We start from the raw sequence: 26,355 nt of genomic DNA, 5'->3' as shown, positions 1-26,355 counted from the left end.
ATCCTTTTCATAGTCTGCTTTATATTAATTGGTCCTTCAAAATAACCATAAAACATACACTAAGTGTGGTGAATAAATCAAATTAGTGTGGTGAATAAATCAAACCATAAAACACACACTAGGTGTGATGAATATATCAAACCATAAACACGCACTAAGCGTGGTGAATAAATCAACTCATTCCAATGTGGTTCAGTCTTACAAGGCTATGTATAGGCTATATCTATATATATGTGCTAATTGAATATAGACAACAAGAAGAAGTAGGATGGGACTTAATAATAGAAGCCAATTTCAGTAAGTTAATTGGTTCAATCCTTTTTATAATAGTCTTAGATCCAATTTATTATTTTAAGGGATTTTTTAGCGTCCATTGCAGAAGGCATTTTGCAGATGGCCTGTTGCATGTGAGAGCAACCACATCATGAATGAAGACAAAATCTGCTGAAAAGTGAGCTGGTGTGGCTGCTCTCACATGTAGGGGTGCAAACGAGCCGAGCTTGGCCAGGCTCGGCTCGGCTCGTTAAGCTCAAAAGCTCGGCTCGGCTCGGTCAGGCTCGCGAGCCTTACCGAGCTCGGGTTACATTATGTTCACACCCCTCATCTTCCCTGGACAGCCCTACTGGTGTAATTTGACTACTTTTTTTACACTATGGGGGGTGGTCCTAGTAACAAGTGGGGTTCCAAAAATGAAGTGACATATTTTGCCCCCCCCCCCCTTTCACTCCCTGGACAACCCTTTTAATGTATAAATTAATATATAATATATATATTTAAATATATTAAATTCTTAACGAGCCTTAACGAGCCGAGCCGAGCCTGGCCTAAATTAGGCTCGGCTCGTTAAGCTTAACGAGCCTGGTGAGCCGGCTCGGCTCGGCTCGTTAAGGATTCGAGCCGAGCTCGAGCGAGCCTCCGAGCCCGAGCCAAAATTGACACCCTTACTCACATGCAACATGCCATCCGCGAAATGCCTTTTGCGATGGACGCTAGCAAATTCCTTATTTTAATTATTTTAAGCTAACATTTTATTATAAAAATAGTCATTACACCTAACAATTGTTTAAATTATTTTTGTGACTTTACACTTCTATAGATCTTATTTTTAGTACTAAATATTCTAACGCTTATATTTGTTTGCTTACAGGTTATTATTAAAAATTTGTTTAAATATAATTGGGATATTAGAGGAAACCAAACAAAAAGGTTAGTAAAATTGCATTGATTTATTATATTTGGAATATTTCCTATTAGCCCTTAGTTTGTAAAATAATGTTTAATTAATCATTGAAAATTTCTTATCACATAAAATGTTAACCGTTTAGAGAATAATTTCTAAAACCGCCCTAAAACTAATTTTTTTTGTTATAAACTAATTTTAAGAGATTTTTGTTTCTAGAGGAAATGAAATGTGCTGAGTTTGTTTTCTTTTCCTTCTTCAAGTTTAGAGACTCTTTCGACACATATAAATATTATTTTCATATATTTATATATGCAAATTATTTTTTAAATTAAATATAACAAATTATTTTTTTTAATTTGTTACATAAATAGAAGTATAACCAAGATGGGTGTTGTCAATCTGAATTTTTGAGAGAATTTTCGTCACGTTACCCAAATTTTAGCATGAAGTTATGGGTTTCATGCTTAATTTTAGTATGTTTCAGAGTCCCTCCCACACCTTTAGGTGAATGTGAATGTTAGATTTTATCTATTTGTTTAGTTATCCTAAGTATAAAGCCGAGATGGATTTCTATTAGGTAGGAAAATATAGGATTATCTTACTCGTGTTATATGTTTCAACGAGCAATTGATTTGTTTTCTATGTATTTTTTTCGTTTTATTTAAATTAGGATGTTGTGCAAATGAACGCTGAAATGAAAGAGGTGACAATTATGAACAAAATAATTATAGGGATGCAGCAATCGATTTATATAATCTTCCTTTTGTGGCGGATTCCTTGATAGCAACTTTACCAAGCTGGATAAAATGGAAAACAACTAGGATTTTTTGTCTGAAGTCACGCCATAATACTTTGATCTTCCTTTGTTTAAGAGTTCTACTCCATAGATCTAAGATCTAAGTAGATTTTAGATTTCAGAATTCAGAGTTCTATATGACATTAGATCTAAGTGGATTTTAGAGTCCTGTTTCCAAAAAAACAAAAAATGTACGCGATATTCGGCCTTTTTCAGTTTTTTATGCATGCATGTCGATAAGATTCATAGATCTATTCCTTGATTTAAGAGTTCTATTTCATAGATCTAAGACCTAAGTAGATTTCTATACGAAATTAGATCTAAGTGGATTTGAGAGTTCTGTTTCGGAATAACAAAAAATGTATGCGAGATTCGGCCCTTTTCTCCCTTGCGCCACTTAATTCTAGTGTAGAAAAGCAGTTTTTAATACACTAGAGGGGGCTGGCTCAGGGGAAGAAAAATGGGCGAATATTTTCTCTTATTTCACTTATTAGAAGTAGCAATTTCGCAGAAAGTTATTTTCTACCGGGATTTCCTAGGCAATTTTGCGAAAACCCATTTCGCGGCTTACTCATGAAGAATTCAGCCATGAATTGGGAGAATGAAATTGCAGGATGTGGTATTGGGTTCAGAATGTCTTTAGAAAAAAGTTCAGAATCAGTATCAATTTCTGAAGGTAAGAAGCGCAAATTTACAGTTGGAGAAGAAAAGAAGGATGGTGGTGGAGAAAAAAAGGAGTATGGAGAAGAACTAGATTGGTGTTTCAACTTCAAAGTAAAATTGCAGAGAACAACAGAGAAGCGCATGCTCAAAAAGAATTGTTGAAGAAACTTACTTCAGAGTCGCAGAGTGTCACAGCCCAATTGGCAGCATCAATGAAACAGATTGCCAATTTGAACGGCAAAATCGTAGAGAAGGACCAAGAAGTATAGGAATTGAACAAACTTAATTTAGAATTGCAAAAGGAGAAGGCTATATTGATAGTTCAACTAGAAGCCGCAACCAAACAGGCCGGCGAGATGAAAGACAAAATCGCAGAGTTAGCAGGATCAATTGATAACATGCTCTCATGCTTCTACTGTGGATTCGTTAATAGCCAATTTACGGCTTTCTGTAAATTACATGGTGTCGAGAGGCTCTTTGTCTAGTAGCCTACTATCATGTTTTTCAAGAGCAGACTAAGTAAAGGTTCAACGCAAACATTCACAATATTTTGTTCTTATATCTTGTATTTCTTCTTTACATTGACAAATGTCGTTAGCCTATTTGTAATTTTTTCTGGATAATATGTCTATGTCGATATAGGCGCCTCAAATAGTAAAATATTATTCTATTGTCACAAAAATAAAAAATCATTGTTCAGAACTCAGTCAAAATAATTCTGAAAACTCAAAGCAAAGAAAACCCCGATGGAATAGTTGATAATCTAGTCCTTCCAAGATTTTAAAATCAGAATATACACAAGCTTTATAATATAGAAACTTCAAGCAGTGAGAACCCTGCTAGTAGTTATTCTCTCATGCTTTGTACTACAGGATATGAGACTGCATACCTTTGACAAGTAAGGTAGATCGCGTGTCAATCCAAAACAAAATACTAAAATCTGTAAGCAACAAAACCCCAATCAATTTCACACTCCTGCTATTAATTGCTTCTGCTGAATCTTACTCTAATAACTGGCATCAACTGTTGTAGATGGTAGCATGCATCATGAGATGTTTCTTATTGCAGAAGAGATGTTTCAACGGTTTGCAAAATCATAAGAAACGTGAACTTTTACAAAACTATGTACCAACAATCTCCTTCATCACAACAACTTTATAACAGACAGAGAATCTTCCCCAGGCCTCCACACCAATGGTACGTATGAGCACATTGACGAACTGGCCAGAGAGACCAGAGGTCCTGGAAGAGAGATACTATCGCTAGATGGCGATGAGCTTTGTGATGTCCAATTCTGGGACAGAGCCTATTTAGTGGAACATGTAACACAGTCCACATGGAATTTATCTTGATTGGCGAACTAGCCTTTGCAAAAATTTGTTGCAACTTTTTTTTGAAAAGGAAAATTTGTTGCAACTTACAGCTGCATTATTTGAATTTCTGCAACAGTTTGATGTCTAAATCCAGTCCAGGTTCCAAGTTTCTGTTCTACGGCTAGTGAATCACAACAGTTGGATTTTCAAGTTCAAAAGACACGTTGCTCACTGTGGTCTTATGGTCCTAACGGTTATCTAGCACATGCTTTCAAAAATTTTGAGTAATTTTGTTACGGGCAATGATGTGTCCGCACTCCCTTTAGGATGATTCCACCCCTGTTAACGTGAATTCTGGCCGGCTTTAACGCTTTTATGTGTACAAGGGGTGCGAATCATCCTACGGGGGGTGCGAATTTATCATCTCCCTTTTGTTACCTGCATTGAATTAGGGTTAGGGTTGGGTTTTTATTAATGCTTTTTGGCCATACGCTCTCACGCTCTTGTGGGTAAGATACTAAGATCTACTCTGCCAAATGGCAATAACTTTTTTAATTTTTATTGTAAGAGATTTTGATAGTGACAATCCACTTCATACCCATGATAGTAAGGACTATGTCGCAGAGGTTGATGATGAAGAGGCCGAGGACACTTCTCCGCCTCCCGTGGCCGAGGCAAGAGGCCTATGAGTGTGTGTGTGTGTGTGTGAGAGAGAGAGAGAGAAGAGGGTTTTTTTTTTCTTAAAATAGCAAAACAACCCCTCCCTATGTCATGCGGCATAGGGATTTGTTCGATTCCACCCTCGATTAGGCAACCAGTTTTCGTAACGGCACGATGAAAAAAAATAATGTGTCACCATTTGCTCTAGAGTGAGCCCGTATTGTTGGAGAAGGGAGATATACCATTTCATATGACTTCTGGGACATCCGGTCCCGTCATACTTATCAAAGTCTGGAGCCTTAAACTTCGGGGGTAAAGTGACCCCGGGAAACATTGTAAACTCCGTCATATCGAACTTTTTGGGTCCCTGGAACTTTATGTTTTCCATATCAAGAGCCAGTTTCTCTAATTTTTCTGAAAAATCCTCTAGGATTCTCTTGAGACTTTTCTTTGCTGTTAAGGTGGGTCTTGTAGAGTTGCTTGACCAAGATTCAAAATCATTTAAGGGTTTTAACAGGATTAAGACCACTCTATATACTCTTTTTCTATAATAGATTTTAATATTATATAAGAATCTGTTCTCAGATCCTCAAGATCTTAATGTGGTGTGATGCTCTACTATAAACCAAACAGTGTCATGCTGCTAGCAAACATCCCCTAAAATGAGAAGACTAGCAAATAGCAATCTAGATTTCACCTCGTTTGAGTCGGTTACTCCGCACGGTCCAAAGTAGCACTTAAAGAGTTTTTCCTTTGTGATCCCTAAAGATTCCCCTTGGAAACCAGCTGGACAGGGATTCTCTTTATTCTTCATGATCCCTAAAGACAAAAAATCAGCTCCATTGGATCATCTTAGGGAGTCTATTTCTGGAGGAAAAAATGGACAGATACTCTATGATAGGACGGTTAACACGCTTAACCAAAAGACCCACATTCTGGTTCCATCTTTCAAGAAATAAAGGTCATTGTTTCTCTTTGAAACCTTGACCCCTCATTCATCTTCTGTCCTGACCATCGTTATGGTCAAAGCAGCGAAGCTCTGCCCAAATAAATATATCTTTCCATATGAAGATAAACCTTCCAGATCTACTGTATAACTTTTCGAGTTCAAAATTTGCTTCCCCGTTACTAATTTGGCATTTGATAGTGCTTAGAAGGGAAATCCTGAGTTTTCAAATGAAGTAGTCTAAATAGGATGTGGTGCGTTGTGAGTTTTGAAGGCCCCCCCCTGACCGTGACACTCTCCCCCTGACTCAATGTGCATGAAATACTACTAAAATCGAATAATACTATCAGTTTATGACAAGCATAAAACTATGATTGTAAATATGAAAGATAGTATTCTGGTTTGTTTGTTTTGTTTTCTTATTCTAGTTTGTTTGTTTTACACAAAGGGGATCTACAAGCGCGACCATACAAGGCTTCAAAGGGGGCCATCTGAATACTTTGTTGATAGCTATTATTATAAGCAAACTCACAATAGGGTAAGTGTTGCTCCCGATCTCCCCCAAAATCAAGGATACAGGCCCTCAAAAGGTCTTCCAAAATCTGATTCACCCTTTTAGTCTAGCGAACATTCTTGAAATCCATAGTGTAAAGATATATAGTAGAACCTCTCAAAATCCATGGCTTGAATCCGGCAATCTTTGTAATGGAACATTCCCAAAATCCATGGTGTGAAGAGATATAGTAGAACCTTCTCGAAATCCTTGGATTCAATATAAGCACCGCTTATCCGCTTGATTCCCTGTAATGCATCCAAGAATAATAGGAAATCTCTGTTTTTATCAATCCCATCAATAATTCATCAATTTTTCAATGACATGTAAATTTTGAAATAAATAAAAAAGATTAATGAAAGAGACATGGTTGAGAAAATGGAACTGACATCCTATTCAACCAAAAGGCACGTACTTAACTAACCTTCCATGCTTTTTCTACGATAAGAATATAGAGCCTGGTAAGAACACACATTTATAGCAAAAGACTTCACCTTGGCTGTTCAAAATTTCTTCAAGAAAGGCAAATTGTTGGCTGAAGTAAACACAACTTTCATATCCCTTATCCCTAAAGGGCCTGATACCACAACTCGTTCAAAGTTCAGACCCATTTCCTTACAATTTCATCTATAAAATGATCACAAAGATTTTAGCTTCAAGGCTTAAATTGGTGATTGACAAGCTCATAAATCCTCATCCCCTCTTTTATCTTTTAATAACCAGTGTCCTTGCACTCTCTTTCTTTCTTTCATCTATCTAACTAATCTACACCAAATAAATAATGTTAATCAATTTTCGTTCATCTACACCAAATAAATAATGTCATCAGTTCTCATCAATCTATCTAACTAATCTACACCAAATAAATAATGTCATCAATAATTTTCGGTCATTGTCTCCATTCACGAGGTGGCTGGTCTGGTATGCAACAAACCAGCCGCGAAATGTAATTTTACCTGCTAGGTTGTAACATGATTCTCGTGTACATCTCTTTATCAGGACACAATCACAAAGGGGAGAGCAATTAGCCCTCTCCTATTGATGCCGTGTGGACACAGTTGCAGATGAACTCCAAAAACCAGCTGTTGCCTCCCATAATGAGTCCAAGAAGTAGAGAGCTGGAATTGCTAACGGAAAGAGTAGTGGACTAACTCACGCAAAATACTTCTACGGGTAGCCTAGGATGTGTGACCTTAGGTTCCATGATTTAGTATCATGGGAAGCAGGGTTGGGGCCTATGTTGGGAAGAGATTGAACTTCTCAATGACATGGGGATCCAACTATTTTAAAAAAGCAAACAAACAATCAAACAAAGACTAGGACTGTACTAGCCATCTGGCCTCACCCAAAGATATAAAAAGGGACTGACCCTTCACCAAAGATCCCATTTTGCTTCCCTTTCAACCCCCCTTCACACCATACCCTCTATCACTTTTAATCGATAAAGGTTGGCTCTGCCTCTAATATCTTCAGTTCAATTCCAAGCCTATGGAGAGCATCTGGACATGCCTGTAATTCTGAGATAATGTAGTTCTTAATGCATATCATTCTGCACATGTTTCTTGTTCTTCTACAGAAAATTAGATACAATTTGGTTATCTGAAATTTTAACCACGCTGAAAAAACCGTGTTCCATGTATTTCTGAGGGAATGTTGTTTTTGTTGTTTATTTCCAGTAATCACTGCTCTATAATTCAAATTCAAATGAGGCAAGGGATACTGCAACCAATGTCTTGAAAATCGGAATTGAATCGTCAATCGTAATAAGGATCGAATCGTATCGGATCGTAAACCACCATGATTCAATATCTTAATATAAATTGTTTGCTAACAAACTTGACACAAACTAATCATCTATTTCTCATCCAAACCCATGCACATTGGATAATAATCTTAAAAATAAAAATAAAAAAGACATGAGATCATATCAATTCTCAGTCTCAAACATCAAATGGCAAATATCAATCATGAAATACTTAGAAAATACTGTATTTGTCAATGCGGTCCTTATTATAGTTGTCTCCCACCATGATGTAAGTAATGCCCTCAAGCACATGCACTGAGCTTGTGCTTGACTGGTTTGATTCGTTCGAACTTCCACCCATCCTCTATCTTCTTCCTTCTAATGAGAGGGATTTCAAAAGCTTCTTGTAATGTAGAAAGGAAATGAGGTCTTTTGAAAGAAACTCTTATTTTCTTTCTATTCAAAGCTTAATCTGGATAAATCGAATGAATCATATAAATCATACGAATTACGATCGAATCATAAGATTCAATAAAAAATCGTAAGATTCATACAAATTAAGATTCGATCATGGGATTCAAATCGTTATGCATAAGATTTGATTTGAATCATAAAACGTAAGATTTTCAAAACAATGACTGCAACACAAAAATTTGGCTGGTTAGAAGTGTCTTATAATTGAAGCTTCTGCATGATAGTAATCGTAAGCCTAGAAATGTTCATTTCTCAAGGACTATGTGGCCTAACTTCGTTTAAGAACACACACAGCAACTTCACAAATTAATAGTTTTCTCAGACAGAAGAAGCTGGAATGTCTATATTCCCCATGTCTGCATGTCTCAATTGGTTTTACCCACTGGCTAACCTCCTCTTGCTCTATACCTAAGCTTTTACTAGAACTGAAACTTGAACGACTGAATTTCAGAAGATACAGACCAGTTACTGCAGCTTCAACTAGAAAAACAGCCATAACATTGCCATGCACCACAGAAATTTAATATTGATGTCTTCTTTAGAAATTATTCTGTATGATCAAGGAGAAAGTAAGCAATTCTCTGCAAAAGAAAAGAATCGAATGGAAATGTATGGTAAATTCAATTCATTCAATATCAACTGTCCCCCAATCACTTTCCAGCCTCATTGTTGTTCAACCTCCCAAGAAAAGGCCTATGATAAAAATCTGATTCGAGCAACCATCACGGCATATAGGGTTTGTAGTCAACTAGTGTCTGGGTTTGTTACTAATTAGTCTTCCTCGATTGCTTACAGTTTGTTCTGTGAGTTCATCGATGTAATATCATGTTTTTTTTTTTAATGACATTTATTATTCCAAAGAGTGCCAAATATGTTTATTCTAAATAAATAGCTCTTTTCCATACTACTTAGCAATTGTTAGCAGAATTTGCTTGAGTTATGGTAAGAGGTTGACTGGTATGCTAACTAATCTAAAAATAAATAGATTCGGTGATGAATGGTAAATCCAAAAGATGTGAGAAAAAAACGATCTCAACAATTTTACCATGTCAATGGGGACCTGCAAAGGGCTTGCTAATGGCTAATATGCTGACGTGCAAGTGATGAAACACTTACCATCATTATGAATGAAGCCTTGATCAAGTACTTTCCAACGTGCTGATCTCAAAATGCTTAAGATTTCACTTTAGAAAATTTATTGTAAACACATCAACAGCTGCTAGTGTCTCCGCCTCCAATAATTATGGAGTACATTTGCTGATGGCTGCACATGATTGAAATAGATTTCAGTTCTTATTTAAGCAAAAGGCCATCAAATCTCAATTCTCCATGAAATATTCCAATGAGTAATCATGTTATGGGTATTGGATAACTCATAGAAGCTTTACTCTCAAAACAAATTTTCTTCAATACTGAGTACTGAAGTTCTGGATATTGGATAACCCATATACTCAACTCAACTCAACAAAGCCTTTGTGCCAAACTATATTGGATAACCCATATAAGAACAAATTTTCGTCAATATATACACAATGGTGTCTCTTTAGATGCTATAATCCAATTCAGTTAACAAACAAGTGATGTTAAAGACATCTCCTTCCACGAAAATATGAAAGGATGCCTAACTCAACAGAATTCACCGAGGACCAGCGAAAAAAAATGGCACAACTCTTAACTTTTTTGGAATGATAGGGTACAGTTCCCACCAATAGCCAGAAATTTACAATATCTACAGATCTCAAGGTTAACTGTTCTGATGTCTCATAATCCTTCAATCATTGAAAGATCCAACAGGCTTAATAAACCCTCCGCTTCAGACCTATTCATCCAACTTGCTTATTTCTGGTCTAGCAAGTTTTTACGGTCCCAAAGTCTTCTCATGTCTAGCAACCATCCTGTGCTTTCTACCCTTCCATTATACAATATGCAATGATTGTTCAGTACAGAATTTTACAGGAATCGCCACTGAAGTTATCAACATCCAAGGTATAAGACCTAACTCCAAATGAATATTGGAACTATGTACTCTCCTTGGGAATCATGGTCCGGGCCAGGCTTTAAAGATTTTAAACTGATTTCTGCATTGCTTGTTGCACAGACCCCCCTTCTGATCCTATCTCCCACTTCATAAATAAGACAGGACGATGATTTCTCTTTAATTTTGCATTTCTTCACATCATGAAGATTTTGCATTAAATTTCACTCATCAGCATCTTCTTTTCCTTGACTCTTCCTTGGTGCTTCCATGGGATGCGACGAGCAACAGCAATCATTGAAACCCACAAGCCACGCCATACTGGGTGGGTTTCCCTCCTTCACACCATTTGTAGCAATTTTATACTGCCAGTAGAGTTAGCAGCAATAAGCATGTTTGACTTCCCTCTCCAGCAGACACTTGAAACGAACTGTCCGTTATCATCGCACGTCTCTTGCCCGGTAATAGGATCGATGGAGCCAAACTCGTGAGAGGTTATTGGCATAGGGAGGGATCTATAGTAAGAGTAAACCTGAGAAGAAACAAAATACACAGAATTTCAAAACCACACTATTTTGTAAATGAGAGAAGCAAGAGCGGGCATGTACCTTGCAGACAACATCAGAAGCAAGATTATAAAAGATTTTACTTATACTTTGAGATATTGTTCCAAAAGTAAACGGCATGCTTGTGATTCACCCAAATCGATTTGGTTCATGCACCGAGAAAGTACCCATCAGAATCAAAAGGCCAAGCAAAAATATAAACAAGTTAACGTTTTGGTAAGTCAGCCAATCTGACTGGCAGGGTCGGCTTAGTCAAACATAGTTCAGCCAGCTGGTGAGCCAAGCCATGTCACTGAGAATTTGCTCTATGGTTCAAAATTTATCCAAAGAACTATATATAATACCATACAACCTTAAGTTTTTAAACCACATATATATATATATAGACCTGTTGCATTGGTACAATGATAGGTAAGAAAACAGTATTATGTGGACAATTCAATCCCAGGCAATATCTGTCTAAAAAATAAGAAAGAAGGTATATGGGTACTAGACTTCTAGCAACTATCCCGCACGATTCTGGCAAAAAATTCTAAGAGACTAAATGTTATTCGCAAAAAAATTGAGGTTTCTTCAAGTTATTTGGAAACTCACTTAGCATCCCAGCCACTGGAGGACTAAAATTTGTGTAACTAGAAGCATCATACACATACTAGTACAGAATACATAACAGACAATGCAGTCGAGAATCCATGCACCATAGATCTGACCAAGCAACATAGGAATTATATGGCGTAATTTGGAGTTGAAATATACCTCGTTTGTCTCTGAGCCGCATGCTATATACCCATCGGAAACAGATAAACCCACAAAATTCTGAGGAATCAATAGGGACAAGTTAATATATAGACCAGAACAATTGAAGAAATGCTCCAAACTGGAAGCATGTATAACAGAGAAACCTTTTTTTTTTGTGTGTGTGTGTGAATGGCAACAGAGAAACTAGTTACTAGACTGCAAACCTTCTCATTTGTATGACCACTCAAGGTTGAGATGCAAGCAGTGGTGGATAACCCACTAGAAATTGTCTTGTTGAGATCCCAAAGCTTAAGGGTGTTGTCCGTGGATGCAGATACAAGTGTCTCTGTGTCTAAGAATTTCACATAGCTAACAGCTTTTCCATGCCCTGCCAATGTACACCAAGGGACTCGAGTATTCCGAAGATCATAACAGAATATTTTGTAATCAGCCGACCCAAAAGCCAAAAAATGGGTGGAGTGAGAGGAGAACTGAACACAGCAGACATTGGCAACATTTCTGATTGTGCTGATGCAGTTTTCCTGCAAATTACCAAAGAATTACATCAGTCCACTTCTTCTATTTTTATTCGGAGAAAATTCGCATGAAAGGAAGAGACTAGCTTTCAATCCATAGCCCAATTTCTCAATGAGAAGACAATACATAAAAATTCCTGTTCAAGCCAAAAGCCAAAGATGCTAGTCTTCATCAAAATCTAAATGTCACAGGTCATCAACTATTTTGTTTGTTCTTTTTTTGGATCTCGTGAATTTATTTATTTTTTTGAATGGTGATATGATTAAACCAAAGCAAAAGCGCATGAAGAACAAGAAGGTCTAAGGCGACAAAGCCAAGAAAATAAATAAAAAGAAAAAAGAAAACAAAGAAAAGCAAACAAATCAAAACTCCTACTGGATGGTGGTGATCAAAAGTCACAAAAACATCTCTATCAACTCCAGACCGTGCCAGCTGATCTGCAACACAGTTTGCCAAGCACCGGACATGATGGATCTAAAAAGTATGACCATCAAGCGGTCATAAATTTCCTCAACTAAATCTGCAAACCTCCAATGGCAGTACTGATGCCAATGAATTACCGAACTTCCGTACAGGAGGAATTCATGACATTACACGGTGGCAAAGAACAGATCTGGAACATTTCATGAGAGAGGGAGGATCGGTCAATGGTTTCTTCAATTTTCCAGCTATAACTTCATAAATTCCAGTTTTAGCTCCCTACAAGGCTACAACAAGCAAGAACCAGAAATCTTTGATTTTTTTCTTCTTATATGAATTGATGATGTACATGGAATGATCTTTGGCAAGCGAATGCCAAAATTCAAAAGATAAAATCCTTGCAGAACAAGGTTGGAAAACTGAAGAGAGGAAGCTTGAGCTTCAAGCTCAAAAATTCCTCCTCGTTTCTTGAACGAAAATCACCTAGAAAGTAGAAACCCTCTTTGCAAGAGGTTTCCCTCCAAAATTACAAGCCCTGGTTCTAAATTCTCCTTCAAATTCAATTTTCAAAATCAAAGTCGAATTACATTTGAGAGGGAAAATGGCTATTTGTAGCCCCATGACAATTGTAAAATGACCTATCTACCCTTATTTTCTTAAAATGACTAAAAAAGATAAATGGTAGAAATAACCAAACTATCCCTAGTGTAAGAAAAAGACCCAAAAGGACATGGAAGTTGGAACAATGAGCAAATGACTAGGCCACCCTTCCATACAAGCAAAACACCACTAAAGCAAAGGGAAAAACTAAACTAATACTAAGCTAATGAGCCATTCTCAGGGGATGCACCTGCATCAGACCCAAATAGGCCCAAAACAGACCTCTATCAGCTGTCCACAGCCTCTAATACCATCAGGCCTAGGGTTTCCGAGACTCGATCCATCTAAGTTCGGTTTCAGCTTCCCAAGATGTAGTCATTCCTAGTTTGGGCACGGGCCCTCAATGACACATATGCTCATCTGGATTTCCTCCCAAGAGTTGTACAAAGAAGTTGCCGTTACTATTTGATTTTGCCATAAGATTGTAGCTATAATTGGTCCCTTGCTCTTTCCTAGGCTATGATGGAGGCCCTCATCCCCTACTCAACCAAACACCTGGGTGTGTGATCACAATCCTCTAATCTCGAGGTCTAAGAGGGAAATCTGGTCCCTGCCTCCTCAGTAACACTACAAGATTGTGCTCTTGTTTTTCGTTCCTTGTCTCTAATATGCCAAATTTTAAAGACACAAAAATGGATTATATCTGTAATTCTTGCATGGATATCAGATTCGGGACAACCATGTAGAGCTACTGCCAAGTAGCCAAATTAGCAGAGACCAGATCCAAATTTAGGCCTAATGAAACAGTTTTTGGAGATAGGATATTTTGGTCAGATTCAGAAACAACAATCCAAGAAATAAACACCAAAAGTTTAAACGAAGGGCATACTAATTTACATCTTGCAGATAAATCATTGCAGAGGTTCTTAAAGAGATGTTACAGAAGCAGAATTATTGTATAAATTAGGGATTTTCTCCAGAAGCTTTGGTCTTTTGTGAAGCTAAATGTCAGTCATGGAGCCAATTATTTTGGAAAATCGGGTATCTTCCTGCTTTCATGAAGAATCAGGTCATTTTGTTATTTTCAAAAATACAAATTTGCAGAGTACCGAATTTTATGCAGGAGAAAAATGTAAATATGTGACAAAGAGAGGGGCTTGCCTCGTTAATGCTCCAAAGTTTAACTGAACAGTCATCACTGCCACTGGCTAGCTTCATTGGATCCACTTGAGAGAAATCAACAGACCAAGCTCTCATTTGGTGCTCTGTGTACTGTGAAAAGCTTTGACCGGTGTTTGCATCCCATAACTGTGTGACATCCAAGCTAATCAAATCAGATAGTCATGCAAGGAAAATCTGTCAAGAAGAAACGAATTATTTTTAGATGAAAATAATAAACCAAATAGACAAATGCTGGTCCAAAGCTCGGGTCTGGAGCGTGGAGCTATATATTGTGTTTGCATAGTTATGAAAAGAAGTATAGAGTCTCTATGGTATAACTTTAATAGTCGAAAAAGCATCCTCTTTCACAGCATGATGGAATTTCACATTTCTGTTTAAAACCATGTTCTCTTACAAAGGCAACACACTATTTACAATTTCATTCCTAGGCTTACCCAGTCAAAAGCTACAATTTGCATATTCTGTAATCATTTTAATCATCCTCCAACCTATTGGAAAAAAACACTACAACAGGATAAGTGAATCCCAAGTGCACAATAATGTCTCGACTCTTAAGAATACACCATTGCCTCTCCAATAGAAAAGATTTGAGGAGGAAGAGATGCCGTAATCTCCTCCACCTCATTGCAAGCCTCCAGGGAAGGAGCCAACTCTACTCATTAAAAAAAAGTGAGTTGAGTTGCATTCTGCAAACAAAGCTCTGGAAAAAGATTTCCAAAGAACCCTCAGCCCTACAACAACAAACCAACTTTAACAACACATCTAATACCAATAGAAGCCACATAAGCCAACTGTATCCTGCCTCATTTATTCCTAATAATGGACAATTACACAAAGGACCTGGGCTACCACTCGAGTCCAATCAAGATTGAGCTTAAGGAGTATCAAGGAACCTGCCTCTTAATTTCATCTTGAACCCAAGAACTGGATCCATCACTGATTGGTAAATTCCAAGCCAAACTCTGTGTATTAGAAGCATAAATCTAACTCAAACCATTAAAGTCATAGGATAGCAATCATTTGAACGACACTTCAACCTTGGCTGAAAGGCCCACGAGAATGGCCTGCAAACACGTATATAATGCAACCATGAAATCTCAAATCCTGGGGTTCACTTATCCTTAGAAATGATCTCTATCCTTTGTTCACGTCCAGAGCAGCCCCAATGGGTACTGATAGTGGTATACTATACAAGAAGGGTAGCTAATATCAGGGGTTTACTAAAGATAAAATTATCCACCCAGTTCACCACAAGAGCAACTTATCCAAGGATTTCTATCCCAGTGGAGAGCAGCACCAATACAACATTGTTTCCTATTCTCAACACAGCTCACATTCCCCGACCCTTCTCTAAGTTTTCCTTTTTTTTTCCACTCTGTTTCTGTCTAGAAAACCATCAAATGGGGAAACCTTCACCCACAATTACCATCCCCTGCATTGCAACAGATGTAGAAAGGAACAAGGGAAGTAGGGAATAAGGATAAGCAAAGGAATACACCAATGGCATATAAGGATCCACCTAAAAGAGAAAAAACCCCTTTTACCAAAGGAACCCACATTTGATCTCTAGGAATCCACCTAGGAGAGATAATAGCATGAATCAAAGGAATCTAGCCTTGATCTCTAAGAATTCGCCTAGAATGTGTGCACCATTTACACGGCAAGATAAGAGCCTGTAAATGCTCTTGAAATTTTCATTTATCAATTGTATTCCATGTTTACAAGCCAAAGAACCCCATATATAAACTAACCAATTAAAGAACCTCCTTAGGAGTTGGACTCATGAGAGTCAAGATCTCCTAAAAACTAACACTTCTAACTCCTTAATTCTATTTCTATGACTATACTTGAAAAAATAAAACTTCCTAAATCAAATAAACTCCTAATTGACACAGAAAAGAAAACCCAACAGAGACAATAACCCCCCTATGACATTCCTAGAGGGCCGCTCCTTTTCTTTTCTCTCTTGATTTTTGTCCCCGCCACTCGTTGAAGTACTTGTTTTTTAGCCAATACATTGAGAGCTATTATTGTTTAGAAAGCTTTTCTTTCTTTGGGATGTCTATTCTCTTTTAGTTTTTTACTGAACTCTGAATTATTTTTTAGCAAGTATATTATTCCATCTATTTACTTGACCCACCAAATCACCCAGTTGATTCGTCCCAATGATCAAGTCCCGATCCAAGTCTGAGTTTCCAATGTATACATTTGAGACACAAAGAAAAATTATGTGATAGTCCAGCAAATTGATTTGCTGGCTTCGCTTCCAAATACATGCATGTGGGAACCATTGTCCATTGATCCTGACCTTCACCTAGTGGACCCACCTAGATGAGCCACTTCCAAAAAACCTCCCCTTTGGATAATCCTGGGCATCTAAGTGGTGGACTGAAAATATTAAAAAAAAAAAAAAAAGCGGTGCACCGCAAATCAATGGTTAAAGAAAAATATGCATAAAGAACCACATTCAATGGTAAAAACTCCACTAATCGGACGGCTAGAATTGGATGCTCATGGAGATTTCCAATGCATAGCTGTGAAGTAAGTGGTTGGTCTGAAAATGATATAATGCCTCTGCTATTTATGAAATATTTTCTTGATAAAACTTCCAGAAAGTGTTGAGAAGAAAATATCCAAGAAAGATGACGAAAAGTCGAAAAGAGAGGATGGTATTGTCTACACTCTAAGTAACAATTATCATACTATCTCAAGCCTGAATTTACATCAGATGAACTATTTATATTGGATTCTTGGCTTCAAACATCAGCTCAAGGGCTGACAGTTGGCAAGTCCAAGAACACACAACTTAGGGGCTCATGGGCCATTCATCCACAACCAAAGCTCTTAGTTTATTAAGACACACAAGTGGCTCACTTGTCAGACAGGTCAGACTGGGATAGGAAACTGGCAAGCAGGCTCCCAAGTTTGAGTATTTAACCAATGATTAAATATAAACTTAGATACAAGTTTACATCATTTGAGTTTTGAGGAATCACTCTCATAATAATGTCAAGGACAATAAAAGGAATTGCATATTATGAATAAACTGAAACATAGACCAAGACAGCCACAAATCACTGTGTCAACAAGAAACATTAGAGGTTGAAGTTGAACTTTGCATATGTGTCTACCCGAATGAAAGAAGTTCAAAATTTTGTAAGATTAGGAATTTGAATTTTCACCCTTGTCATTATATGTTAAGATAGTACATTAAATTTTCCAGAGGCTACACTTGTGAACAAATCAGGAGAGGAAATAGCATTTCAATATGAGAAAAAGAATCCTACTGAAATGCACATAGTATAAGCTAGAAACACCAAAAATATACCCAGAGAAGAAGTATAGTGGATGTAGTCAGTAAACAAACTTTTATGCACAAGAAGTACAAACCTGGACCACACCATCATAATCAGATGAAGCTAAATAGTTCTTGATGTAGTTATTCCAGCAAACACAACTTAGCTTAGATTTGTTGGACATCTCAATCACTGGATAATGAATATCAGCTGTGTTACTCAGTAGGGAGCTGAACTCAAATATCTTAATTTTCTTTGATACCCCAGCCGTAGCAAAGTAGTCTTCATCACGGTCAAAACCCAAAGAGCAAATTACATTTGTGGAGTTGAGAAGATCTCCATTCCTTAGAGTACCACGTATTTCAAACTTCCTATACTGAGCATACTTGTATATACCATCAAAAAAGGCTCCAAGGGGATCAGTGGGGCTCTTGTTTATGCACCAATCCTCAATTTCATTCTGTGTTGGAGACAATCTACCTTGGTTCTTTAGGATGTCTTTATCAAAACGTGGTGCGGCCTCAGTTTCAGGCAGCAGAATTTTGGACCTCATAGAAAAGTAAGCATTTTCAAGCTGATTGATATTCCTCATCAACCTCGACTCATTCATCCGTGACATGGATGATTGAGGCATTACCTCGTGCAAAGGTTCTTTAAGAAGGTATTCATCTGAGATATTAAAGTCCTTATTTGTCTTAGAAAGAAACTCAGTTCTCATTGAATGCCTTCTCTCAACTTCTTCAATGTCTGAATTCAAGCATCCAAGGTTTTCACCTAACATAGAAGCCTCCTCCTGCTTTTGCTCTTTCAAGGATATCAGGAAATGCAATAGAAGCTCTGATTCGGAATCTTCCTCATCAACAGACAATGGTGATTGATTTCTGGAAGACAGGTCTCGAGCTTCAAGAATTAGTTCGGATTGTAGGATTTCCCTGTCATACACACAATTCATAGAATGTTTATCAGGTTTCCTCACAGAGTACAAGGATTTGTCACATAATTAAAATATAACATGACTAAGCCCGGGCAATTATATTGTGTTGCCTAAGAAACACAGTAGCAATAAGTAACAATAAGGCACTGTTCTTTTAGATTTCGATAGTTGATTTTAAATCCAAAATTGATAGTTGGACTCAAATTTGTGTTTAATTTTGAGTCCAATAATCAGTTTTGGACTCAAAATTCGAACCGAACAGGGCCTAAGGGATGATTAAAGGGTCAATGACATCCAGTTGGAGGGACATCTTAGTCACATGCGCCTCACTAGACAACTACTAAAGGCTGAAGCAACCATAAATATGTAGAGGCATTATACAAGCATGTGAATGTCCCCCGTCTCAATTTATTTGCAGCTGAGTTGGTAAATTTGTCAGTGGCAATTCTCATGACTTGCAAGTTTATGTAATTCCTACAACCTGTTTCAATGGAAAAAGTCCTCAACTCCTGAATCATGTTGAATCTGTGATTCTGCTATAATATCTCATGTCATCTATAATGTTCTGCTTTTAGGTGTCCCGTTAGTCTGAGTTGACTTGAATAAAGAGAGTCAACATAAAAAATAGTAATAATAATGTTAAAGTATAAAAGATAAATAACGCCTTTCTCCAACAGCTTAAGCTTTTGGAGAAGTTGGTAAGTTAACATGGTAAGTTCAAACCTCCCGGATAGCAAAAATCCACATGCAATGGTCGGCCCAAAGTGGGACCACATGTGCCACGTGTTTGCCAAGTGGGCCACACGTGCGGGGGAGTGTTAAAGTATAAAAGATAAATAACGACTTTCTCCAACAGCTTAAGCTTTTGGAGAAGTTGGTAAGTCAAATAACATAAAGGTAGTCAACATAAAAAAACTAGTAATTGCAACGTAAAAAACTTGTAAAGAATCATGACTGCCCATTCCCACCCCAACCAAAAAAGAAGAAAAATAAAAGAAAAGATAACACTATTTTGTAGAGAGAGGCAACCTGGATAGGCTGATAATGGAATGACACTCCTTGAACATGATCAGGTTGGTAGAGTGGGAAAAACCCTTATTTATCCTTGGAGGTTTACAGATTTTATTGAGGACATACAAGTCTGGACAAAAGGGTTCCAGATTAGATATCAGCATATAAGGAGATATGCCAATTCTGAGGCAGATTGATTAGCCCGCGCTAGATTAGAGATTTTTGACTTTCTTCCTCGTTGATTTGTAGCTCTTTGGTTTTTTCCTCTCTGTTCTTGCCTATTCTTTATGTATCTTGTTTAGACCTTATCGGTCTTTTCTTTTAATAATAATTTCATCATTCAAAAAACAAATATAACAGTATTTTGTAGAACAATTTTCCCTTGCGCTATGATAACAACCAGGTCTGGACGAAATCCCCTATCCTTGGATTTGTGGATTTGATTGAGGACATCCAGGTCTCGACGAAAGGGTTCAAGATTAGATATCGGCATGTAAGGAGATCGGCCAACTTTGAGGCAGATAGGTTAGTCCTGATAGGGATCAACCGAGCTAGATTAAAGATTTTTTACTTTCTTCGTCCTTGATTTGTAGCTCTTTGGTTTTTTCCTCTATGTTCTTTCCTTTTTTCGTGTATCTTGTTTAGACCTTCTCGGTCTTTTCTTTTAATAAAATTTTCATCATTCAAAAAAATATATATAACACTATTTTGCAGAACAATTTCCCTTTGGGCTCAGATAAACACCCCCGACGCCCACCCCCACCCCCCAACCCCGGCCAACCCCCCATCGCCCACTTTACCACTTGTGACTCTCACAACCATTAAACTACCTTTCTCCCTGCTCTTTTTTTCTTCTCCAAAGACAAGCACCTCTCACAGCCCTTATCTCCGCCACTAGCTTTGTCCCTTCACCATCCCACCTCTCACTGGAAGTCTACCGCGGAGACAAGATTATCAGCACCGAAATTTTCAGCGATCATGGCTACCTAATTTTTGTGTAGATGTAGCACCCATTTTCAAGGGTAATTCTTTTGGTTGTACCCAGGCAACAGAATTTTCAAATGAAGTCTCATAAGAAGCTGATCACCATGTATATGACCAGGTGCTACAACTTAATGCCAAGTGAATGATCTCTACAATGCGTCATCAATCAATTTTCAAATTGATTGATGACGCATTGTCTATGCTCACAATGGGCTCCAATGACGCAGGAAGCTAGCCGTCTACCTATAGGCTATAGCCAATCAAGACAATCTTGTCTTTTGCAGTAGACGTCTAACGAGAGGTGGTGCGGGGAAGGGGTGATAGTGGCAGTGGATAGAGGTGTTTGCGGTGGGAGAAGAAAAGGAGCATGAAAATGAGAGGGGGCGTACAGTTTCCCAGTTGTGGGCTTCGCAACCAGTGAATGGGGCAGATGGGGCAAATTTTTCGTTTGCACCCTTTTCCCTTTTTCATTTCGCTCATAATGCCCGAGTAGTATTAACTCAGGAAAATTCCATGTTACCTTGACCCTGAAGACATTGCACAAGTAACAGTATCTTGGTTTGAAGGAGAAAAGAGCATGCATTTTTGACAATGTGGATTGTGGACAAAATAGAAAGTTTCTTTATAGTTAATACCAAAAGAAAGCCAATATTCGAAATCAAAGTCCTGTATAATACGGCTATTAAATTGGTCACAGTATTCAATTGAAAGAAAAGGCCAATTGCATCTCGAGTGTCCTCCAATCATAAGTTTGCTATGCCTTGTAAGCAAGAAAGATAAAGCACATTCATCTAAAGAAATGGCATCATCGAGAAATGAGGTCCTTAGCCTATGGGAAAACAGGTTCCATCTAACAAAGAATCACAGACTGAAGTCTTCTCTCATGAAATAACGTTTTCTTTTTCTTTTTCTGTGCATCCATCTGCATGATCTATCTATGACACAAGATATGATCCTCCAATTTAAGAAGAATTTGGCAAGTTTATAATTGTTATCTTGCTTTTAATAAGACATAAATTCATTTAGTCCAGTCGTAAATTTAACCAATTTAGAACTCATGTGCCAGACTTCCACTGAAGAAACTCAGCACTTAAAACCATCAAAATTAAATGAAGTTTCAACTTTGTCCCCTTTCACACAAATGCTGACTTGGAAAAGGCTTTTCTATTTTAATTGGAGAGATCTTACTCGCTCATGTGTTTTTTGTGGTTCATTTGTCCTAAATTACTTTGAAGTGGATCTTGCCCAAGTCGACTGCACTCATATATGAGAGTAAAAAAAAAAGTTGTCTAGTAGACATAAACTGCAAGACAAATAAAATGAACAAAATCCATTTAGTGTAAGAAGTTAGTAGATACATTGCTAATTCTATTTCATTTACAGGTTATTAACTAAAGATAGAAACGATTAAAGATAATTCATCTCTAGTTGGAATGAAAAGTAAGGTTCTAAGAGAAGGGCGCAACTATGATCTAAACCACATTCACCCAATCAAATCTCTATCCTAGAAAAAGGGACTATTTCAACCCAAATAGGCAAAAGTGTGTATCTTTGCTGAACTACAATGTCCAATACCTTGTCTTAGGACGAAAAGAAGGCTCCGGATGGAGCAGCCAAATACAGAAATCCGCCTCCTTGGGATTCTCCCATATAAAATTTGGAGGAAGAATACGGTGATGTAGATCAGACATTGCTGTATCATGCACCTCCAATGTTTCAAAACAGCAAAACAGCTAACAGAGAAAAGCCAGAATTAGTCCAACAACCATTCATTCTACCTAAGAAAGTTTATCAGCAAGCAACAGTGTGTGTATTCGAAGGCAGGTATTAGTTGGAGATCAATAACCCAAAAAAATCGGAAAAGACATCACCAATTTGAAAAGACACCAGAATATTTTCTTTCTAGAATTAGCAAAAGAAATAGAAAATAAAATTAAGAAAATAAAGACCTATTATAAGTGGTAATGCCAGCGCAACACACAGTGAATTCCTATCAACACCCTTCCTAGCTAAGGAGTTCACTACATCGTTAGCATTTCACTGGATGTGTGTAAATTGAAACACTTAGTCAAATCAACAATCTCTGATGTGAAATCAGCTAATCTCGCAAGGACCAGGAAAAATCTCAATGCCAAATTAATCAATCTTGGAAAATCACCTTCCACCCAAAAGAAAACCCAAAACTTATCTTCAAAGATTTTTTTGAAATGGTGATTATCTTCAAAAATTCAAAGGCCACAAAAATAGAGAAACGTACATTTTGAGGATCCACTATTTGAATGAGCCTACAAAAGCTTTATCTACTCCAAACCATTTCTAGAAACACCGCCAATGTAGTCAGGTCAAGATTACCCGAGAGTGTCCATCATAATTCAATTTGAAGAAGTTCCGCAGAGGAGACCATTTAGATACTACGCATAGTTGTCAATTCTGTTTTGATGGGCATTCTGTTTTTCACATGGAATGGAAGGTTTTGACATTTCGCTCGGTTAGGTGGTCCGTTTAGAAAAAGAAGTGAAGTAAAAAAAAGTTTTATGATTAGAACAAAACATAGCAATACAAAAAAAGAAAAGAAAAGGAAAACATAAGTAACCATTTTACTAGACCTTACATTTATTAATATCTACCAAAAGGATTCAGTGTTGTCAACGATCAAGCAATCAACAAACAGTACCAAAAGGATTCAGACACATGTCAAATAAGATAAGTAAATGAACTTAGTAGAGATATCTTTGCACCTCAAATAGAAGAAACCCAAGATTGTAAATGTTTGATGAAAGCGTACGGACCCCAGCATTGAGCTCCTCAGGACTAGTATACCATCGCTCCTCCAACTGCATGCTTTCCGAGCTCATCCGCCAGTGTAAGAGGTTAGATGCACGTGGAGATCCAGACATGTTTGAAGCCTTGGGTCTTTTATCGGAGTTCTGCTGTTTCCTGAAATCATAACCAGGGGGGTGCATACCCTGTTCCAAGTACCTTTTCCTAGTCGTGTGATGCTCCAAGTAGTGGGCCTCTTGATTCATTACACTTTGTGGCACATCCATCTGGATTTCAAGGTCCCATGAACCAACATACGTAACCTTGTCTGATGAAAATATCATGAAACAAGATGGTCTTATATCTTGCAAGACAATTCCATGGGAGTGTGCGAGATCCACCAGCTTCAAGATCTGCTTAAATAAACGCAGGCTCTCAATTTTATTTACTTTACGGCAGCCAGGCTTCAGCCATTCTCTTAGGCTAATCCCATCATTAAGTGAACCAACACAAGCCTCATCACCAATACGTAGGGATAAGTCATTGGCTTTCAGAGTAGAACCCTGAGATGCATCAGAAGCTATCACAGCATCACAATTTCCCTTCTCATCATTCTGTCTCAGGATCACAACATCAGATTGGTCATGAGTTTCTGAATGTCTACATACAGCTCCTTTTCCCTTCGATGCATTCTCTACAACAAACTGAGGAGACTCTGATACCGGTAGAACCTTCCGAATCCCTCCTGGATATCCCGTGAATGTTTGGCTCAAGACAGTGAAGTTACCCCTGTTAGTTAAATGCTTAGATGGCAGAGGCTTTTGAGACCAAATTTTGTGAAGAAACTTGTTTCCCACGTCCTCTCCGCCACCAGACATAATCGGCTCCTTAGACATCAAATCATCATCTGGGTTCCCATTCCTGAAGCGACCTGCAAGCTGATAAAGATGTTGCCAATGGCCTTCCCTCGGCGGAATTTCATCTCTGCTATTCGAGCATCCAACTGTCGAATTTTTCAATGTCGATTCATCAACAACTAAACCAGCACCATTTAAAGTGCAAGGGCTAGATCGTGTCCTAGCTAAAGTTTCTGTGAATATTTCAGGGGACTTCAATGAAGATTTATGTTGATGCCAATCACTCTGTGGAGAGATAAACATAGCACGTGATTCCAACACATTACAAGTATCTGGTCCTAAAGAACAATCACTCACTGTCCTTTTGAGACGTGGAGCCTCTGCCCCATTCCCCATTGTCCCTTTTACATCTCTACTACCTTCCATGGCATCTAATAGACTTCATTCAATCATTTTAATGGCATGAAAAATCACCTGGTTCAGTCACAAATCAGAATTATGAGAAGATTCGTCTCTTTCACTACAACAAAAACAAAAGGCCAAAGCCGAAAGCAATCATATATATACTCATATAGTTTCTGTTTTTTTTTTTCTTCACCACAATTCTAGATATCTAATTCAAAAAGCCCCAACAAAAACCTTCAAATGATTTTTATTTTTTTTTCTCTTTTACCACTTTAATTCCATGTGTTATGTTCTTGCTCATTATTCTATAAACACAATCGTATCGAAAGAAACCTGTTTTTGATCAAAATGCACTGGATTTTTTTATTGCAGCCAAAAGAAAAAAAGAAAGAGAGCAATAATCCCATAATCAGTAATCCTTTAAAAAGATTGATTCAAAATCGGAAGTAGCGGAGAAAAATCCAAATATCACAGAGCTGTCGATGTTTGTCTCTTAAGGCAAGCAACAAAACAAAACCCTAGCAACCTAAAAGTAGAAAAACCCTGAGCTTTACCAACTTACCTGCAATGGAAACTCTCTCTCTCTCTCTCTCTCTCTCTCTGAGAATAGCAGAGCACCGGAGTACGGGAAAGAGAGAAACACAGAATTTTACGACGTATTTGTTACGTGAGGATCGATGAAAGGGCATGGTCGTTGAATGCATTTACGGAAATGCCATCCGTCTCTTCAATGTAATTATGTAATACCGATGAAATTACAGATGAATCCTCCATTCGTTTTAGGAAAGATCCAACAACATGTGCGAGCGCGAGCGGTCAAAAGTGGACCCACTTTGCTTAACAATCCAAATCCTTTATTTCATAAGCCTATATACTAGGAAGTAGGAAATGGAGAAAAATCCAATCTTTCACGATTCTAACCCTTTAATTTGCCACATTGCTTGGGTCAGCAACCTCTACTGTAAAAGAGTAGTCATAGTAATCATGGTTTGAAATTTCGGATTTCGGTGGAGAGCGAAACCGAAATTTGCCGACATCCGGAATTTCGCGAAATCCCAAATTTTGGCCGAAATTTCAGAATTTAGAGAATTTCGGCCCAAATTTAGAGAAAATTTATATATATATTTTTTTAAATGTTACAAAATTTCAGTCCGGAATTTCAAAATTAATTAAATAATCATTTTTAATTATTATGAGATTTCGGCCTGAAATTTCGGTGGGTCAGAAATCGGTACCGAAACCGAAATTTAAAACCTTGGTCATAATTACACTGGAGGGGGGTCGTGCCAATATATCACTTCCCTTAAATGAATGCTGTGGATCATATTAATGTACATACATGGGGGACAGATTAGGGTTTCAAAATTAATAAAAAAAAACTACGTAATGTCCCAAAAAGAAAATGATCAAGGGTGGTATGATAATTAAAAAAAAACATCACACTGGTTTCGATTGTAAATATTCACATAATTAGTGGCATTGTGAACTATCCTTTTATTTGCTCCTTTGTTATTTTATTATTATTATTCCTTTCGGGCCGTTATAACTTATAAGTAAAGGAGAAGAACGCACCACGTTACTCGTCACTGATTAGAAGCTGATCGATTGCATGGCCGCCGACATGGCACGTCGACCAGAGGGGACAGGTGATATCACGATCACATGGCATGGCCTCCCGTGGGACCCCACACTTTCGTACAAGAAAAAAGAGCCAAATCTTCTACCACGTCATCATTGATGGCGACAGGTCATCTTTGT

At 37.7% G+C, this 26,355-nt stretch overlaps 1 protein-coding gene and 1 long non-coding RNA gene across 4 annotated transcripts; one reads left to right on the top strand and one right to left on the bottom strand.

Annotated features, from left to right (window-relative positions):
* Positions 1–268: 268 nt before the first annotated feature.
* On the top strand, positions 269–4,268 carry LOC143862060 (uncharacterized). The gene is made up of 3 exons (XR_013240137.1): positions 269–297; positions 1,148–1,206; positions 2,491–4,268. It is a non-coding gene; the product is annotated as an uncharacterized LOC143862060 (long non-coding RNA).
* LOC143862059 (protein SPA1-RELATED 2-like) lies at positions 3,232–25,218 on the bottom strand. 3 transcript variants are annotated; one of them, XM_077373053.1, is made up of 8 exons: positions 25,160–25,218; positions 23,314–24,666; positions 22,151–22,308; positions 17,741–18,578; positions 14,330–14,476; positions 11,836–12,153; positions 11,630–11,689; positions 9,792–10,839 (listed from the first exon to the last, which is right to left on the bottom strand). In XM_077373053.1, exons 2-8 carry the CDS (start codon positions 24,616–24,618, stop codon positions 10,648–10,650), a joined length of 3,018 nt encoding a protein of 1,005 aa, XP_077229168.1. In that variant the 5' UTR covers positions 24,619–24,666; positions 25,160–25,218; the 3' UTR covers positions 9,792–10,647. The 3 variants fall into 3 exon arrangements, with proteins under 3 accessions (XP_077229169.1, XP_077229168.1, XP_077229167.1); XM_077373054.1 differs by lacking the exons at positions 9,792–10,839; positions 25,160–25,218 and adding an exon at positions 3,232–6,362 and having other exon boundaries at positions 23,314–24,826; XM_077373052.1 differs by lacking the exon at positions 25,160–25,218 and having other exon boundaries at positions 23,314–24,808.
* Between the last annotated feature and the right edge of the window lie 1,137 nt (positions 25,219–26,355).

This window comes from Tasmannia lanceolata, unplaced genomic scaffold (genome assembly GCF_043159265.1).
Source record: "Tasmannia lanceolata isolate RefF3 unplaced genomic scaffold, GAP_Taslan_0.1 ptg000037l, whole genome shotgun sequence".
NCBI lineage: Eukaryota > Viridiplantae > Streptophyta > Magnoliopsida > Canellales > Winteraceae > Tasmannia > Tasmannia lanceolata.
Note: the sequence above shows the minus strand (reverse complement) of the source record. Positions and strands in the feature narration are given on the sequence as shown.

What these genes read in the sequence shown, in the direction of transcription:
- LOC143862059 (XM_077373053.1), bottom strand. Translation starts at nt 24,618, where the DNA reads ATGGAAGGTAGTAGAGATGTAAAAGGGACAATGGGGAATGGGGCAGAG. An exon ending in ATTATGATGGTGTGGTCCAG is followed by an intron (nt 14,477 to 17,740) that starts GTTTGTACTTCT and finishes GATGTCACACAG; the next exon opens with TTATGGGATGCAAACACCGG. An exon ending in GTGGTCATACAAATGAGAAG is followed by an intron (nt 11,690 to 11,835) that starts GTTTGCAGTCTA and finishes TTGATTCCTCAG; the next exon opens with AATTTTGTGGGTTTATCTGT.